Source organism: Pleurodeles waltl, chromosome 7 (assembly GCF_031143425.1).
Source record: "Pleurodeles waltl isolate 20211129_DDA chromosome 7, aPleWal1.hap1.20221129, whole genome shotgun sequence".
Classification (NCBI taxonomy): Eukaryota; Metazoa; Chordata; class Amphibia; order Caudata; family Salamandridae; genus Pleurodeles; species Pleurodeles waltl.
Window position 1 is genome coordinate 1,198,482,096 of NC_090446.1, and position 20,449 is coordinate 1,198,502,544.

At 42.0% G+C, this 20,449-nt stretch overlaps 1 protein-coding gene across 1 annotated transcript in view; it reads left to right on the forward strand.

Annotated features, from left to right (window-relative positions):
- LOC138246096 (cytochrome P450 2B2-like) overlaps positions 1-20,449 on the forward strand; it is a 262,823-nt gene that overhangs the window by 148,065 nt on the left and 94,309 nt on the right. Inside the window, exon 3 of the mRNA XM_069200332.1 lies at positions 11,392-11,541. Within this exon, the coding sequence (XP_069056433.1) occupies positions 11,392-11,541 (150 nt within the window). The remainder of the gene's footprint in view (positions 1-11,391; positions 11,542-20,449) is intronic.

The following is a 20,449-nucleotide window of genomic DNA, read 5'->3' on the forward strand; positions in this document are numbered from 1 at the left end:
AGACTCATTTAAAATGTGTGTACATGTACAATAATACTAAGGCTTTAGTGGTCTTCAAGCGGTACTGTAAGAAATTGGGTTACTGGTTGGTGGGGTGAAGCCCTGCTCAATCAGTAACCACTGTCCATTGTCGGGATGATGCCACAAGAAAACCCTAAATAAATGTGCTCAACCCTCAAGTAGCTTGGCACAGTTCAGTCAGGCTTAGCTTGGAGGCAATGAGTAAAGTATTTGTGCAATACTTTAAACAGTAATAAAGTGAAAACACCAGACAAGAAGGATCCCACACCAAATTATAATAGTTGGGCAAATTGTAATAAATAGCACAAGACCAAAATGACAAAAATCCAATCAGTAGAACTGGAGATATGCAAGTTTAAAGATTCCAGTGACAACAGCGCAAAAAAAAGTAGAAAGCGCTAACTGTGGATACCTGGTCCCGCTAGACCGGGACCAAGTCACAAGTTCAGGCTGGCCGCAATGGAGTACGGACTAGCTACAGAAACCCAATTAGGCAGCTGAACAAGAGTACCTTAAATCCTGGTTGCGAATTCCTGTGTCGAGCAGCCAAGATGATGCAAGATTTGGGTCGGAGATGCATTGAGCAGCATTGGTTCCGGGGAGCTGCGATGTGAGGTCCTGCGTCATCGCCAAGGAGGCTGTCGATGAGGGAAGCTTGCAATGCGAAGTCCTGCATCAAGGATGCGCCACACACCAGCTGTTTCTAAAGAGACTGTGGGACTTGCGATGCGTAGTCCTGTGTCATATTCGAGGCTGATATAGACGAGAGGCTTGTGATGCAGGGGCCTTTGTTGTGGATGCATCACGCAGTGGCAGTTCCAATGAGGCTGTGGGCTGGGAAATCGATGCGGAGTCCTTGTGGTGGAAGAATACTTGCAGTGGTTGCATTGGTTCTGTTCAGGGCATGCGCCCCACAGCAGAGGAGATGTGTTGGTTCTGCTGGATCCATAGATGGGCTGGCAGAGCACCTTAATACCCACTTCAAAGGATCCAGACTTGGGTGTCACCTCTTGGCAGGATAGAACTTAGTTTCAGAGTCCAGGTTCTAGTTACAAACAACTAGCCCTTGGAGTCAGTCGGTGGTCTTGGATACGGGTTACAGGGTCCTGTCCTTCTCACCTGGTCAAAAGGGCAGCAAGCAGCAGGTCAGCACAGCAGGCAGCAGTCCTTCAGGTCAGCCTTACAGTAGAGTGGCAGTCCTTGCAGCAGTACAGCAGTGCTTCCTGGAGGAGTCTTCCACAGGTCCAGAAGTATACTGAAGAGTTGGTGTCTGAGGTCCATATTTATACATGGTGCTTTACTTTAAAGTGAGCAAAGCTTTTAGAGGTTTCCCTTTGAAGTGCACAGGTTTCCCGATTCTCCTGCCCTGGCTCCTAACTGACTACTGGGGGTATGCAGTCCTTTGTGTGAAGGCAAGGTACAGCTTATTAAGCTGTAAGTTGGGCTGTGCCTAACTCCACCATCCCATCCTGGCAGTGGTGGCCCATCCGGGCACACCTAAGCTCTCTATTGTGTGTGGTTAGGAGACGAAGTTTCCAAAAGTGGCATTTACAAAATTGTAGTTCAAAATCTGACTTTACCATAAAAGAGGATTTTTTCATTACAATTCCAAAGAAACAAAACATGAACTGTTTACCTGTTCCTATTGGCTCCTATTACAGCTTATTAAATGTAATTAGTTGACCACACTGTTATTCTATGGAAGAGGTAGGCTTGTAATAGTGAAATATTTATTTGGGTTTTCCACCATCAGGCCATGTAAAACCTAAAATTACATGGCCTATGTTTTAAATACATTGCACCCTGCCCTGTGGGCTGTTTGGGACCTACCCCAGCGGTGACTTATACTAGTAAAGAAGGGGTGGACCTGGCAGAAAGGTTAATTTTGCCAGGTTGAAACTGCACACACAGGCTTCAATAGCAGGCCTGAAATGTTTAAAGAGCTAATTAAGTGGGCGGCACAATCAGAGCTGCGGTTCCACTAGTAGCATTTCTCTACAGGCCCCTGGGCACATGTAGTATCACTTTACTAGGGGCTTACAAGCAAATTAAATATGCCAAATGGGAAGAAAGCAATGTTACAGTGTTTTAAAGAGTGAGCACGCGTGTTTTAGAACTGGTTAGCAAGATTAGAAAAATATGGAGGAGTAAGGCAAAAGTTTGGAGGACGACCACCCTAGAGCTGACAAGTCTACCTGGTACAAAAACGAATTAGTAATTGATTCGCAAAATATAAGAGCATGTGTTAAAGCACACAGAGGCATTTGCATGTTCAGAGCATACATGTAAGCACTAAGGCACACGTGTGAATTCACATTTTGAAGCCCCCCTCTTTCACCAGTAGGCAAAATCCCTACAACAACTCAATAGCATATAAACTAATTATTTGAGTTTTACATTTTTCATCATCATATCCTTAAACGTCCTCAAATGTAGTAAGCAGATAAACGGGGGCAAAGACTTTCCATGTAATGTTACTATGTACAAGAATATCTGCACTCATGATTTCCAAGATCGTCATTCCCCATTTCGTGAATATCCCTGAGAGATAAGAACAGGTGCCACTCTAGTGGAATTTAAAGCCATTATGAAATTTGTGTAATTTCTTCAGCCTGTCCTCAATTTAGTCTGCTTGTGTTTGCTAAGATAAGAACTGGGAAATGTGTACGCCATTCGGAGCCTTCTATTGCACAGGTCCCCCACCCCCTTAGCTACTAGAAGGTAACATAAGGCCATTCTGTCCTGAAATATTATAGTCTACTGGCCATCTGTCTGATTGGTTATCAAACTGTTGACGTTATCTTTGATAATTGGGTAATATGTATGATAAAATGCCTTCATAGGACCAGGAGCAGTATTAGCCTCAAGAATGGACGAGGTAATGCGCCCCAAACAAAGTCAGGTTTGTCAATAAAACAAGCAGCAGAATCAATTAAATAAACCTTGAAACAGTAAAAGATAAAAATCGTGAAGGTGTGTTACTTTTTTTTAAAGGTAAATATATAAAAAGGCATAGATAATGATTAGTGAATATGCCTAATACATAATATACAGGGAATTAATTAGCATAGACGTAATGAAATGCAATACAGTACAATTTAGCAATATTAAACTAAATAAATAATTATTCCCTACGTTGACCAAACGGATCTGACTGTATGAATCTAGTTGCACACAAAACAATGACAAACTCCTGTGCTGCTGCTGGAGACCTAGTTTGGACTGCCGAACTAATTTTCAGCTTTACCAGCCCCTGTGACTTCTGCTTTGACTCCTTCAGCTCTGACATCAGTTCTTACTAAGGCTCTGCTCTAAATGTGGAATATATAGGAATCTGTCCTCGCTGTGCTTGAGACTATGAAATGAAAGGCCTAGGGGCAAGTTGATCAAATTTGTCGTTTAGGCCCAATATTAATCCTTCTGATGATGGTAATGGCAAGTCGCCTGGGTGATCGTGCACTCTACAAATATGCATAACATAATATTCTGAGACTAGAGGGAACGCAGTGGCTATTTCTGCTAGTGCTTGGTGGTGATTGCTCTTCAGAGGCGTAAGCAGAATATATGTTTTTTTTCCATGTATTCTGGCTCATCTGAAACTAATGCAGAGCTGCAGAGGATTTCTATGTATGCATTTATTTAGGTTCAAACTGGTCTACATTTCATTGGTATTTGATTAGATAGAGCAGATACTGCTTAAAGATTAAGTTTCTCCCATTTTCAAAAATACCTTGCAAGATAATTTAAATGTAATAGTATCGGGAGTTTGGGACACTGCAAGTATCCAACAAGCTTCAAGTTTAGGGGGAGACTCCCAACCAACCCTAAATGTGCAATAAATGTATATACCAAAAATCTCTCAACTCCGAGAGAAACAATCCCTGCTGTTGCAGATTTTGGGACAGGCAACAAACTCCTGAGTCTGAAGCCTTGTGTCCTGTTCGAGAGTTGAGGTCTGCTTCATCATAAGCATTGGATCGTTTAACTTGTATTTCTTCTTTCTTTTCTTTTGGACACTGACACTGCGACTTCCTCTCAGCTATCTGTAGATCCTCTAATTAGCAGTGGGAAACAGATCCATTGCCAACATAGAATAATAGTTAGGATGTTTTTTTAAATAGCCAGTGACACTGGGCTGAAACCTACAAATCATGCTGAAACTCATAGCAGTGGTTCAATACCAAACATTAATGAGCTGTTACAGGCATGAGGTAGACACAGAAAAAGCAAGGTTTGTCTGAGCTTTCAGCAATTACAAGCAAAAGAATTACCCCAAATAAACTCCAGCAATCAAACACAGCAATGGTCAGTATCAATTACATTTTTTGTTCCTTGTCACAAACGTAGGGGAAAAAGCAGAGCTGGAAATAGCAAAGAAGGTATCAGAAATACTCTTCTTACTAATATGCCATCCCCAGCTACATTTTAAACTTTGGCTCTGACAAAAGACGCCTTACCATTAGCCTTAAACATCTAGGCAGCGACTCCGTATTAAATACAGCCAATCCTAGATATTAATATGGTAGTTGGACTGATCAACCTTAGGAACTGTGGAACAAGACAAAACTCTGAGAAAGTATTTTCAGTTAGTTAGGCATTTCAAACAAGTGAACTCTTGAGTGACAACGCTTGAAGAAAGTCTTACCAAGCAAAAACCATTAACTCCAAAACAACAAGAAATGTACAAACCTTAATCGAAGATTTTATAGCTATTAATTCAAAACTGATGAATATGGTGAACTGGCAATGATGGAACAACCTGAAGGTTTTTGGTATTAATGGGCTAAAAGATGAAGCTCAGTCAAATTATCGCTAAACTAAAGCCTAAGTCATTTCTACAGTTCACACCATGGGGCTTCTGGAGAGAAATACAGAGAGGACAAGGGTCTTTTTTTGTCCACTCAAGGCCAACACTCACCCTTCAGCTGTCTATATTAAACTAATGGATCTTTTTGTCAGAGGTAAGCTATTTCTTTTGGCTGGTCTGTGGAATCCTATTAGCTCTAAAGTGAATTTTTCCTGTATTTTGTTAGGCTTCCTAAGAGCAATATTGGAAAACAATAATTTTAGAAAAAATTTGAAAACAATAGTTTCAGAGCCTCTGGAGCTTAGGTTTCTCGCCAAAACCTCCTAGATTTAAGATAATTTTTGTGACAAGACTACTTTTTGTCTTACGGAAAAAGGTGCTGTGACAGAATTAACACAAATAGAGAAAATCAGAAAATGTTCTTAAAATTAATTACAGTGGCTATTGCATCTTATTTAGTAAATACAATTTGATCACACTGACCAGACTGAGATCTCAATAAAGCCAAAGACTTTACAATTTCAATTTAACACCTTATAGAATATGGAGCAGCAAGTAAGGAAATATTCCAGGTGTAAATTAGGAACTGCAGACAGGATTTTTTTGTCTGATAATTATCTCATATTATGGGATATTTAGATGGACAGGTTTCAGAAACTAAGCGATATACTACATGAAGAATTCACCCAGAAAAAAATAAATGTTTTTGGTCAACCAAAAGAGAAGCTAATGCTTGCTTCAGTGAGTTGCAGTGCTCATTACGGAGACGTTAATTACTTGGAACTGGAAGAGCAAGCGGTCACCTTCTGTTTTGACGGGTGCAGAGATGTGCATGAGTCGTGCATTCATAAGCCAAATTACATTAGCCAACGTCAGTTGTATCAAATGTAAGTAATATTGGTTTGTAAATAGTATGCACAAAAAATGATTATAATGATTTTTTTTCTTTGTTTATGATCCATATATTTACATTATGTGGCGCTGTGTTCTGAATCATAAATTTTAAAAAAGTCACTACAATTATTGACATCCAGGTGAAATTAGCACTGATAGAACATTTGTGTCTTAAAGTGCCTCTGACCGAACCAACCATGAATAGCCTGGATATAATCCAAACCAGTAATGGAGACTAAAGACATAGATGAATTACTGCAAGTTCTGCTTTGCAATATTCAGATGGTGATGTTAAATTTACATTGTTCCCTTTTTCTGATGCTATGCTTTTCTGTCTTCATTTAGATCCTGAGCAAGTTACCAAGGTGAATTAAAGTGTATGGGCCTCATTAGGAGTTTGGTGGTCGGATGAGCCGACAGCTAAACTCACAAGGAGAATGCCCGTCATACCGGTGGAATTCCCCTCAGCCCCTCCTTACCCCCCAGCATATTACAAAGTTCCAGTCGGGCTGACCAGCGGGAACAGTGCTACGCTATTGGCCTTGACTCCTTAATAGGAGCTGAGGCCAATCCTGCAGCACACCAGCACCATCGGAATGCGCACTGTCTACAGTACATTGCGCATTCCACTAGTACTGGGCAGGGAGGTCCTAGCACTGCTCATACCATAGGCATGGGCAGTGCAGGGCGCCCCTGGGCCCCTGGCACTGGCTTTCAGCCAGCCTTTCTATGGTGGGGTCCCCACCATGGAAAGGCTGGCAAAAAGCTGAGTTGTAATCAGCCAGGCGGCGCTGATTTCTTTGTTGCCCTGGCTGAGTACAACTCTGACAACGATCACCCCATTGGGAGCCATGTTCCTGGTGGGGACGGTGGTCCCCTGGTGGGTCTGCCTACCAGGGTTATAATGTGGCAGTTTGACCGTCACCGCCCTAATGATGCCCTAATTATGAGTTTGGCAGTTGGATGAGCTAACCGCCAAACTCACAGGGATGAGGCAGCCGTCAACCCTGCTGGTGGGGACAGTGGTCCCCTGGTGGTCCGACTGCCAGGGTAGTAATTTGGTGGTCAGAATGCCTGGAGTGCAGCAGTCTGACCACCACCCAAAGTCTGGCGGTCCTTGGATGCCAGACTCGTAATGAGCCTCTAAGTCTTTGTTACACATGCTGTTCTCGGAGGGTATCAGTCAATCTAGAACCAGTGCATTGCATGCAAATTGCAGATGAGGATAAATAAAATTCTCTTCATTTAGGTCCATGCCCAAAAATCAACCTAAATTGGCTCCTCTCCTCCAAAAGAGAAATGTATGTAATAAACATCTATTTTGACATTATATAGAGACATTTGCAGAGTTAGATAAATAGCTAGCTTACAAGGGGTTAATCCTGTAAAACTGTATACAAACGTCATACTACTTTGGGCTTTGAGATGCCCAGTGTTAAACATTATGGGGGTCATTCCGACCCCGGCGGTCAAGGACCGCCGGGCCGGGGTCGGCGGGAGCACCGCCAACAGGCTGGCGGTGCTCCGCAGGGCATTCTGACCGCGGCGGTTTGGCCGCGGTCAGAACAGGAAAACCGGCGGTTTCCCGCCGGTTTTCTGCTGCCCTCAGGAATCCTCCATGGCGGCGCAGCTTGCTGCGCCGCCATGGGGATTCCGACACCCCATACCGCCATCCTGTTCCTGGCGGTGCGCCCGCCAGGAACAGGATGGCGGTATGGGGTGTCGTGGGGCCCCTGGGGGCCCCTGCAGTGCCCATGCCAATGGCATGGGCACTGCAGGGGCCCCCGTAAGAGGGCCCCACAAAGAATTTCAGTGTCAGCTTAGCAGACACTGAAATTCGCGACGGGTGCAACTGCACCCGTCGCACCTTCCCACTCCGCCGGCTCCATTCGGAGCCGGCTTCCTCGTGGGAAGGGGTTTCCCGCTGGGCTGGCGGGCGGCCTTCTGGCGGTCGCCCGCCAGTCCAGCGCAAAACACAGAATCACTGCGGCGGTCTTCAGACCGCGGAGCGGTGTTCTGTCGGGGGAACTCTGGCGGGCGGCCTCCGCCGCCCGCCAGAGTTAGAATGACCCCCTATATGTCTTAACTCTGCATGAAGTCCCAGTGCCCCAACATGTTTTCTTCTTGTTATTTAAATTTGTTTTTAATAGCATTCATTAAAATGATACAATCAAGTTTGAAAATTATACTCTGGAATCTTCGTCTATCCATGGGTCTACTTTTCAAGAGCCTTGTACATCAAAGCCACACACTGTCAAACAGATGAGAAGTAGCAGCATGTGATGTAACACTCCTCCTAACTCCCCTCCCTCCATCCTCCCAGAAGAGTGGATGTACTGATGATCACTGCTATTGTTGTAACCAGATTTAATTTTCGACTATTTAACTTTGTAGTTGGTTGATATGTGATAGGGGATCTATGCCGATGTGTGACCCATAAAATGTTGTCCCGTCTCTATCGGGCTTGGACTTGTCGCCTTGGCTAGAGATTGCCCCCTCTACTAGGGTATGTAACGTAGCCGTCCATGCTAACATGATCTCCTGAGCCTTTGCATTTTGTTCTTGATTTTTGCAAATGGGATTCTTCCGCCCCCGCCCATTCCACTAAGTCTCTCACCCAGACTAGTTCTGTAGGAGGACGTGGGTTCATCTAGTGTATGGCTATCCGGCTTTTGACTACTGTGAGGCCTAAGATCGTATAACGTCTACAAAGTTATTTTTTTGGCATTCTCCATGAGTATCCCCAGTAAAGAACTCTTAATTGATTGCGGTATATCCCCCCGTTACTGTTTTGAGAGCTCAAGACTGCACCTCACTCCTGAACAGTGCCACACCATGTGTAAAAAATCTGCCTCTATTGCCCGACATTTAGGACAGGATTTCTCCTTTGAGGAGTATAAGGGGTAGTATATCCTCTTTTGTTTGATGCTCTTGAATATGGGGGTGCTACAGGATGGTTAGGTTGGACATGTATGCTGGTGAATTGTAAGTATGGATTGTTGGAGGTGTGTAGTTGCATGGGAATTTGCCAAATAGCTATACTTTTTGTTGCATTGACCAGCAATTCTAATTTGTAGAAGTGGTTGATTTTGTAGGCGTTTTCTTGTGGGTTTTTTTTTTTTTTTTTTTGGGAGGTGATCAAATGTTTTGAGGAGTAATTGTGGTGGAAGGAACTAGTTGATTTTATGGGAGTGTACACTAGGTAAATGATTAAGAGAGTATCTTAAGTTTAGAAAAATAGTTTGAACTTTCCAATAAACCTATTCGGAGCGGAGGGGTGGCAGGCACTTTTTTTATTTTTAAAGAAATGGTTGTCTTGAAGAGTCTCACAGGGAACAGCAAATAGACCTCTGAAATCTCCAAATTTTACAAATCGTTTAATTTAATCATTAATAGACTGAACAGTGAGCTGGGTGAAAAATATATCTATTTTTCAGTGTTCGTTATTTTATCAGTTATACTCATATGAACATTAGGTTGCCAAAGAAAAAGAATGCAGAAAAAGTGTCGAAAAGATCGACTCCTATAAACATTCTTCTTCCATGCCCTCAAATACAACACTAGTAAAAGGGATCATAAAAAGATGTATTTTGGCCACTAAGATGGCTCTTCAGTGTTAGCCTCTGGGGAGAATTCATAAAACTGTACGGTTGGTTGAATATGAATTACCTTTCTTAGCAGGATGTAGCTTTTATTTTTTTTAATCTTTTAACCATATTTACACATAATTCTGTTTGCCTAACTACCTGTATGTTCCTTATAATATTGATTACAGTTTTACTGTGATGTTAGAGGATTTACAAAGGGGCATACAATTTTTTTTTTTTTTATTTATATGTGGATGTTCGAAAAGAGTAAATAGACAATCTCTGTAGGTACGTGCTTATCTTTGTATGCACACTATGTTCATTAGCATTTTTAAACGAAATGTATTGTGTATTTATATTGTGTATTTCTATTTCTCTCCCCCTTTACATCAAATGCAGCTTACACATACTTGAAAAACAAATGGTTTCTAGTCCTTCCGGTGGACTGGGAGTTGATTTATGGGAGAAATGTATGTGTTGACCTTTTATCACCTCATTTAGGTCACACAAGGTACCTTCTTCCTTCTCAGGCTGAACATTAGTTAGCCATACCAGTCGATTACTCTTTAGTGGGGGGGGGGAGGGGGGGGGGAGAGTTTACTGTTGTGCTGTAGCAAGGTATTTTTTCACAAACCTTTGCCTCAATAAAGGTAATGTTTAGACTTATTCTCATTGCTAGACTTACTTAATATCATGTTCCCTCGGAAATTGTCAAGATTGTCATCTAGAGGGGAGACGTTTTACCTTATGATGCACCAAGCCTCCAGCTCGCCATGTGAACTTAACTGTTTGGATTAATAGTTGTAATTAACCGTCAAGCATCTCCTGATTTCACACAAACACTAAATTTAGTTCCATAGTAAATGATGGTTCCTTAGAACTCGGACCCTTTCTTTTTGAAGTTTGAATTTTGTAGGTTAAATTCTAATTGCACAGATATCCAGCATGAAAGTTTAATGAAGTTACACATGTTTCTTGTTTTTTTATTCTGTGCCATCTGACTTGTGTTTTGACCACCTGTTCATAGCCTTCGTGAATTGCTCATTTATATTGTGTTTGAGATATTAGAGGGTTATAAAACTCCCGGAACAGTTTGGAAACACCAGATAGTCAAGGTTGAAGCTCATTTCAATAAAGCACTGTGCCATTTTTCCAGCTACAGGAAGGCAGATTGATAAGCCCTATTAAGTGGAAATGTACGGTCCTGGTCTCTCTGTACTGCTTTCTGTATGTCTGTCTTGATGCACTGGGCGCCACATTCTACGCAAAGCCTGATGGACTTGCCCTGCACAAGCCATCTAAAGCAGATCTGCTCTCAGGCCTGACTCCTGCAGTGCTACTACCAGGCTGGCCAAGCTGACAACATCTCTACTACACACAATCCTCATACTGCTCAGTCCTATAAACTGTCCTTGCCCACTCACTGCCCTTGCCCCATCCTCTACGCTGCGCCTAACACCTGCACCTCCCTTTTCACAAACTTTGCACCTGCGCTCCACACTGCTTCTCCTACCATCAGTTCGTGCACTTGCCCATTCTTTCATTCAACTTATGGTGATTCTTGTATTTAATTGCAACCCCTCGCATTGAAAATCTGCACTTTAGTTTGGCGAAACTGATGTCAAAACGTGCCTTTAAAAATAGTTTGTCTGTACATAGCGTTGTATTTGTGTCCACAGTACATTATGTTTCTTGTCCAGCAAACATGGTGACTAACGATATTAGGGTTTCTGTCGAGGATGATTGGGATGGATTTGTTAAGGCTATTTTTAAATTATTTACATTACATGTGGCAGCTAACATTTTTAAAATCTGTTTTTTTCTGCATAATTCTTTAATAGAGGGGTCAAGCTTTAGATTACAGCTGAACCATGGAGGGGCCAGAACATAGCGAATAACCTCATAGTGCACTGTTCAGTTTTTGACTGTAAGTAGTGTGGGAGTCGGGGAAACTTGGGGATGTGTGGGAGATCACGCGTATGATTACTAAATAAGTGGCACCTTCCTCTTAAATAGTCCATCCCTTGAGACCAAACTTGATGGAATAGGAAGTTTACATTAATCCATTTTGTGATTTTGCAGGAGTAGTGTTTGCGAATGGCGAGCACTGGATGCATCACCGTAAACTGACTCTCACACTTTTACGTCAATTTGGGATGGGGAAGCGGAACCTGGAAGAACATGTCATGACAGAAGCAAGGCACCTGGCAGAGTTCTTTGAAAACAAAAAAGGTACCTTTTGAGTTTGTTCCTCCAATTTGCAGATTCTACGCCTTCTCGTTCTTCTTGATAAGATCTCTTCTGTTCGTGCCCTTTAATGCTCATTGTAGAGCAATTAGATTGCAGTCCTTCTGTTACTTTCTCAGTTTATAAGAACACTGAACTAAGAATATTTCATCTCCTTCGTACAATAAACCTTACTCTCTCCATCTGCAAGTACACGCAAGACAGGCTGTGCCCTAGAAGTGTAAGAGAACTATATTATTAATAAATCCACATATTGATCTTTTTTTTTTTTTTTAAATGTATCCCCATTTATGGGTTGTATGAACTTCTGCAGAAGATTTTATATCTTCTAACGTTAACTGCATTGAAGAGGGGGAAAGGAGAGGATGGATTGAAAGTGGGGGTAAATAGGTCCATATATATATGAGCTTCTCCCATTGATTTTATGAACAGCTCTCCTCCCATCATTGACCATACCACTGTAGGCTTGTTTTCCCAATAGTAACCACAGTATGTCTGTTACAACAACTCCAAAACCATTTCATGAAGAGATTACAATCATCATTCATACTGTGTCACTGCAAGCCATGGTGAGTACGACGACAATGCAGATGTCTATCTGAAGAGATGGCCTAAGTAAGAAACACCTATTCTAAATATTTTTCCTATTTTGAGCTACATATGGAAGGAGTCTGTAGCCCTCCAGCAACGTAGACTCCAACAACATTCCTGAAGAGTTTTTGGAGGCAAGGTGCCACAAAGTATTGCGCCACATTGTACCGAAATTCAAGACTGTGCCAGGGAAAATAATTTAAGGACCCTAGGAAAGGTGATATTTTGCTCTGCAGATGACCCAATTACCCACAGTGTCACCATTACAACAACCACAACACCATTTCACAAAACTATAAAAATCAGTATTTATATTATGTCATGACAGCCTTGGCCAGTCCTGCAGCAATGCTAGGTCCGTGAGATGACATGACCTAGGAAGGCCATGTCAAATCCTAATTTTCAGTAAGTGGGTTATTCATTTGAAAAGGGAAGGCCTTACTAGCTTAAAGAATATAGCATCATTAGAACTTAAAGGAGCACTTTTCAACCCCTGGTGGCCTGGGCACAAGCAAATGGTCATTTTCCTGAGAAATGTATGTTAAGTTCAAGCAGTGCCAGCAACTGTAAAGTTTTAAGAAACAAAACAATAACTTTCTGAAAAGCAAAAAACATAAAAATTGGATGAGGGTGAGCTGGACATATAAATGTTTAAACTTTTAGGGCAAAAAGTAGCTATAAAAATTATAGTGCCACTGAAAAGTAAGTGTGCGGTTGACTGGGATCTAATTGAGATTTCAGGGCAACTGTGATGGAGAAGAGGTCAGATACACCAAACAGGTTGTCCTGGTAAAAGTTTTTAACTTAAGGCTCTGAAGTGGAAGCCAAAATTCTTCAGTGCTGCTAGGTCCAAGACTGAAGCTGGTGAGGGTTACTTGAATTCAGATACATTATTGTCGAGCTCCCACAGAAGCTGCTGGTTTTGGCACCAAATTTTACTAGCAGGCCAAAGCTGGATTTCGTAACCACGAGGATCGTTTTGTTGCTGTGATGGATTTCCTGCCTCGCCCTAGTTCATATTTTTGCCATTGGATATACTCACTTTTTCATTTCTTGAAGATCCTCCAGCGGGGCGAAGCATGAAGCTGTACCCTGGCTGTATAGTATTTCTGCAAGGTCTCCAAGGTTTGTACAGGAAAAAGCACCAACCATGATGAACTTGAGTTTCTTGCCTGGCCTGGGTGCGACCTCCCTGGTTAAAACTCAGCACCTTGTCCTGGTCTTCTAGAGGTCGAAACATTTCTAAGTCTCTTCTGTCTAGTTACTGAAAATGTGCCTTCAGATTACTTCTGGATCCCCCGATGTTCAGCAAAGACTTTCAGGCACCAGTTCTCTCATCAGCTGCCATCAGCTAAGGATCCAACAGGGTAAAGACCTCTACTGTAAGCTTGTCCTTCTGGGGAGTCTTTCTGCTGTTTCTGACACTGGAGCTAGGAGACAGGAGACCAGCAACTTGGCCCTTTGAGAGCAGTTCCAGTTCCTAGGTGCCACTCAGAAGTCAGAACTCTCAATTCATCCAGCATGGCTCCTTCTTCAGGTGTAGTCGTTCCAGGTCCAGGAATGTTCTCAGGAGGTGCTGGGAAGATGTCAGTCTTATTCTGTGCACTAGTCAGTGATTGGAGGCTGTTCTATGTCCAGTTCTGGCTACTTTCTCACCTATGCCAACCAAACTGGAGTTTCTTCGGCTCGCACCCCATCCTCATCAGATGCCTGCTTGAGATTGGCATCCAAGGCCTTACTCTTCATTGCATCTGCTCCTTCTTAACGGATAGAACACAAGAGATTACCCTGGAACCTTACTGCTCAGTATCTTGCAAATACATCTGCAGAGTGCCTCAAAGTTTATTGCTCATCCCCACTCTCTTCAAACGTACATAATCCCCCCGGCCAACCTCTTCCACCCCCATGACCACAACATCATCCCCTACACAGATGACACACAACTCATAATCCCCTACTCGGACAAGACCGCAAGCAAAAAAAACAAGTTCACTGCCAGCAAGACCAAAGTCACTAACTAGATGAATTCAACACAGAAGTAGTGATCTTCTGCAGGAGCACCTGATCTGCACGCAGCACCCATGTCACAAACCTTTATATCATCAGCAGCGGCAAACTTGACATGACTGCACAAGTTAACTCCATCACTGCATCCCGCTTTCACACTCTGAAGATGCTGAGGAAGATCTTCAAATCTCTCCCAAGCAATTCCATAAAAAAACGTCACTCATGCCCTAGTCACTAGCAGGTTGGACTACGGTAACACACTCTACACTGAGATCACCGTGCAACTCACCAGAAGACTACAAACCATCCAGAACTCAGCAGCCAGACTCCTCCCTAACCTCCCACAAAGAACAGACATCAGGAAGATCTACTGGCTCCCGATACACAAACACGCTCATTTCAAACACCTCACATACATCCTGGGCCCCACGTATCTGTACAGTTGCATTTCCTTCCACCAATGACCCAGACACCTGCACTACGCAGGACTCCTACTTGCACACATCACAAGCATGCACAGAACCAGATCAGGAGGACATAAAATCTCATCCTCTCGTCTTCAATTGCACAATAAGCTGAAGCCCTGGCTTTTCAATTAACGAACCTACCCTAGGCAGGGCTAGGCACACACACACACACATGCTCAGCACCAGAATACCCTTGCACGTAACAGTGTGCTTTACAAATGCACATAACATATGATATATTTGATATTTGTATGATTCTGTGGGAAATTATACAGCCCTCTTTTAGTGGTCACTAGGCTTCTGCCTAATATTGCCTTGGTGTAGCAACAGCTATACCCATAGAGCCCACATTTTGACATGAAATTAGTGGGTGTGTCCTTCCCAATGCAAAGTCAAGGCTCCCTTTAATACAGTAAGCCTGTCTCTTCATATCCTCCAATACTTTCAGGATCTTGCTGATTGATACCCCAGGGCTTTCTTCTTGATCCTGGAGAGGCACCTGTTGTCTGCTCTTCAAGTTAAATTGTTAAATTATACACTGCTGGCCAGCACCTATCATGAATTCCTCCATCTTATATACAGTCAACTGGCTAGTTAAGATACAATAGTTATGGAGGTATATGCAGCAGCTCTGCAATTGATATGGTCTTACAACACTGTGTAATGTCACTTTAAATGTGAGAATACTCCTCCTGTTTCCAACAGAATCTATTTTCTAGACACAAAACGTTAACAGTCTACCTCTTATATATAAATGCTTGCCATCCCCTCCTGACAACACCAAAGAAGACATACTGCATCGAAATGTAATTTTCTAGCTGTTTGGCTTATGACAGATGGTCTAGCTCCAGAACTATCTCCTTTCTTTGCGATGTCTGCAATGGTAGAAATGCATTTCTGTCATCTGTTGCTCTGTTCAGTAGTTACATCTTCTTAAGATGAGTAATGTATTTATAGGCCATGTATGTTCTTTTCTTTCTGGATCATATCCCAAATAGTGGTGTTACAGCAGCCGAGAGTGAGCCCCAACAGGAAGGAATGATAGTGGTTTAAGTAGCAGACTCCTAAAGTGCTTTACCCTTGTAAATCGCATGGTAGTGTTTACTTTCAGTAGCAAATTTTATAATCTAGAACGCAAAACAGATGCTTACTCTGTCACTCCATGTCTGTAGTTTGCACCTTAGAGAGCCCCTTGGGACTTTATCTCAAAATAAACGAGGACACCAATTGCTCGTCTATTCAGTCAAGAGCAATGTAGTCCAGTTAATTTGTGCTGTAACCAATTCTCTTTAGAGTTTCTCCTTAAATTAAGTTGGACTTGAATAATGGGCCATTGTACTTTCAAGTTGCCAAAATGTATTTCATCCAAACAGCCATAGAAGTAATTCTGTATTGATGTGGTGTAATCCCTAAATCATATAAAACATTAGAGGATAAGCAAGAAAGATTCCTAGAGAATATAATTGTGAAAACAGAAAGCATAGGAACATACCAAAATGGCAATTCCAATACTATAAGCAAGCCCAAGTGAGTACCTCTTTACCCTGGACTACGGACCCCATTTAGGGTTTGGCGGAGGGGTTACTCCGTCACAAACGTGAAGGATATCCCATCTGCTGTATTACAGTTCCATTATAGCCTATGGAACGTGTAATACGGTGGGCGGGATATCCATTTGTGATGGTGTAACCCCTCTGCCAAACTCTAACTCAGGCCCCAAGTCAGATGTAGAAACTGCTATACAATAAATGTATATAAAAGATGCTGTACCCTCACCCGCCCTAGGGTGGCATGCTTAATTCAAGGGCCGACTCCTCACTTGTGTCTGCTGATGATGACATACTTGTGCTCACACTTATAAGTAAGGGATTATTTGCAGTAGAGATGACAAATTTCCAAAAAATGACCACTCTATCACTTCAAGGTTCCTAAAAGCGGAGAACCACGGAACAAGCGACATAAACCCACTATGTGGATGACCACCTTTTTCTTTCAAGGCACCAACAACTGGTAGGGTTAAAAGGACGTAGACTGAATAATTCAACCTATGGACAAAGTTAACGTGTTTCACCCCCTGTAGTAAGCCCAGATGTGATCTGGGGCTTTTATATAATCCACGGTCCCTAGTATTAGTATTATACTGCCAAGCAGGCAATGGATGGGGGCATACAAATGAGTGTACACAAGCAATGCGAAATAACAGATTGAAAATAAACCAAATTACTTGATCTGGCACCGAACGAAGGCAAATTCTTTCTTAATCAAGAAGCCTGCATTGCAGAGGGAACATCATTAGCAAAGTTCAGGGATGGAAATTTCAATGGTTGAAAACGAACATACTTTCCATGCAATAAATGTGTGTGAAACCTTAAGTGTAATGTAAATCATACAACCTGTAAAACAGCAAACTGTGACTGCTGAACAATGCAATAATTGTATTGCACTGCAACACCAACACACATCCTCCACACAAAATAACAATGTTAAAATGCACACTTGCCCCCTATTTTCAATTGGCTTTATGCGAGACAGACAGGACAGAGGCAGTGTGAGCACTATTAGGTTTTCAGTTTATAAACGGTGAAGTAACAAATCAGGTTTGCATACGAATGAGAGAAAAATCCTTATGGAACAATACAGTAGCACCTTGCTCACCTCCAGTTAGGCTTCTGGACCTGGATTCACTTAGCAACCTCCACAAACTGATGTGTTATAGAACCATGTGGGGTGGCTATGAGTAGAAAGTCTGATGCACCTATGCATACCTGATACATGGCATGACCTGTGATTATGTAACCTCTCTAATTTGAGAAAATGGATATGCCTCCTGATCATGTGTTAAGCAATCGATCACTGAGAATAGTGTAGAATTATTAGTAAACATAGTAAGGTGGATGTAATAAGCAATCAACTTAAGTTAGGGTGAATAAAAGATTATTCGATATTATAAGCACAACCTTGATATCTGTGAAGTACAATGGCACCAGTTGTACCAGAGAGCACAAGAAGGAGTCTGACACCAAAAAGGTTATTTCATGTTTAGTGATCCAACCATCAGATTCAGCTTCTGTAAATATGCTCTGGATGTCATCTCTCAGTGGGTTCTTCAGGAAGTCTCTTATAGCTCCACTCATTGGAAAGAGGTTGCATGAAAACATCACTGTTGCCCCACTCTTGCTATTAGCCAAAAGATTTACTGATTGCCTTTATTTGCTGAACATCGTGTTATATCGCGGGCCCGAATTAATCATGTAAATCATCAAATCTCTCAATATTAATTTATCAAACATTTTTGCTAGAGAAGGAATAGACTACTGGAAGGGGACTGAAGCTAGATTTCTTTCTCAACCCAGAGTGGAGGGACTGTATTTATAGTGTCCATGTTGTCATAGTATCTGACCATCTTTCTTTTCTTTTCTTTTTTTTCTTTTTGCCTGCCTCTGAATAGGTTTAAAAAACTTGTCACTCAGGTTGCCAACTTAGTTTGTATCTGACTAGTGGATACTTGTTCTTCTTTGGTCCAGCTTTAAGTTGCTGCCAGAAGTCGGCCCCAGTGTACCTGAGGTTGTTCTTTGTTTTTTGTTCTGCCTCAGCCTCTGGAAGGGACAGTTGTACTGAAAACATTGAACTTGTCCAGGCTAAAAAGTGGAAGAGTATGGTGCTGGTTTAACAGAATAGGGAAAAGATGTGGATGTATGTTCTGGTTCTTTGTATCAACTGTTCCAGTCATCTGCATTAAAGTGCGCCACTGTCTTAGAGCCACAGAATTATCCAGCTACTGTGTACATGGAAACAGTTTCATGGGAAAGCTTTTATTTTTCATTTTGTGATCTTAGATTGTGCAAGAAACTCCATTTCTGAGAACAAATCTTTGATAGTCTCCCTCAACCTCTTTTTATAACTAGCTAGTTGCACCGTGGTCCTTAAATTTGTCTCTAAGGTGAGGAGTTTGATGAGCATGGCATCTGACATAATTTTGGTTGAAGTGATTAATAGCATTGGGCAATTTTGGTCGAACTCGAAGATATTAATGGCTGTCTTTCTGAATGCATTGTCTCAAACGAAAATGCATAGTTCGTGAGATACAATCAGGCCCCTAGCACCTGTTTTTCCCTTCAAGTATTCGGTCATCTTCACATTGTGTAATGCAATTTTAATTTGATTCTGTTTAAGATTTGACAGGCTTTCTCAGCTGTGAGCTTGTCGGTGTTTGTTAAATGTTAGTGTTTTCAAAGTAAGGGAATCTTTACACTAGTAGCCCCCAAATGACCGGTAATTCCCAACACCTCAAAAAGGAGGCTGATCCATCACTTTAAATAACCCTTTGAGGTCTAGTCAAAATCAGATTATGCGACTTGCCTACTCTGAACATTGTCTGTCCTCAAAAAAATGTGCTGGCCAATGCTGCATAAGCCCAATGAGCTATCACTATCTATTGCATGTCAGAACAGCAGTGTGCATATCACCTGATTTTGTCAATTCCTCACTGAATCATTGAAGGGTTAGGAGCAACCAGTCTCTTCCCGAGCGATCAGAGAATGGGCAAAAGATCTCTGCTGAATTACAACAAATTTGGCTTGAAAATAACAGTTTATTAGGAGTACAGCCTTTTCTACCTTTGCATAAATCTGTTAACCGTTTTTTTTTTTTTAGATATTTGAATTGCAAAAATATTTGGGCAGATGTCAGAGGGTTAGTTGTATGTACATCATGTCATTTGAAATTGCATTTTTCAATTTGTCTTTCACTTTACATCTATTTGGTGAATGTATATTTGTGATGACTAAGTCCATGACTCTCCAGTGAGCAGCTCACAAGCTACTTCTAGCTCACCAGCTCCATGGAAGTCGCTCATGAAAGTCAAACCCAGGCCAGGATCTGCACATATTGAGAGGTAGTACTGCTCATCTTCAGACCATTGGAGGCAGCCAGCTAAATTAATGACCAGGCCTCACACTAAAACCTAAGCATGCACAATGTGGAAGAACTGGAGTAAGGCCACCTGTCTCCAGTCTTAACCCAGCACAGTTGCATCAAGATTTGTCATGTTCCATACCTCGCTCTATCAGTGATGCTTTATACATGAGCACTGACCAGGAAAGAATAATGACAGCAGGGGTCACAGTGGAATCTCCTGTGCAAGACTGCAGATCACTATCCAAGATTCTACATTCAGTAGTCACAACTGTAATCCTAACAGACGTGATCACTATTGTAACATTCATAACATCTATGATTAATTCAGGCTGATTTTCACTGATCAAAAGTAGCTCTTAAAGGTTGGAAACCCCCAATAGCCTCCTGTTAGCCACAAGCTTGCTGCATCACATTTCATGCAGCCCCAACTTGTTGCCTTCAGTCCTTCTTGTTTTACTGGCATTAAGGCTGCCAACTAGTGAAAAAGTGCTTGTGCTCTCTTTCCAAAACATGGTAACATTTGCTTACACCCAAGTAACCTATTTAATTTACTAGTACATTTGTACTACTTGTACCTATGACCTGTAAAGTAAATGCTACTACTAGTGAGCCTGCAGCACTCATTGTGCCAGTAGCCTTTTAAACCTGCCCCAGACTTGCCACTGCAGCCCGTGTGTGCAGTTTTAAACTGGCATTTCAACATGGCAGGATAAACCTCTTGCCAGGCCCAAACCTCTCTTTCTAATACATACAAGTCACTACTAGTATAGGTTGTACACTGCCCAGAGGGCAGGGTGCAGTATATTTAAAAAACTAAACATGTACTTTTATGTTTGACATGTCCTGGTAGTGAGAAACTCCTAGATTAGTTTTTCTCTTTGCGAAGCCTACCTCTCCCATAGGATAACATT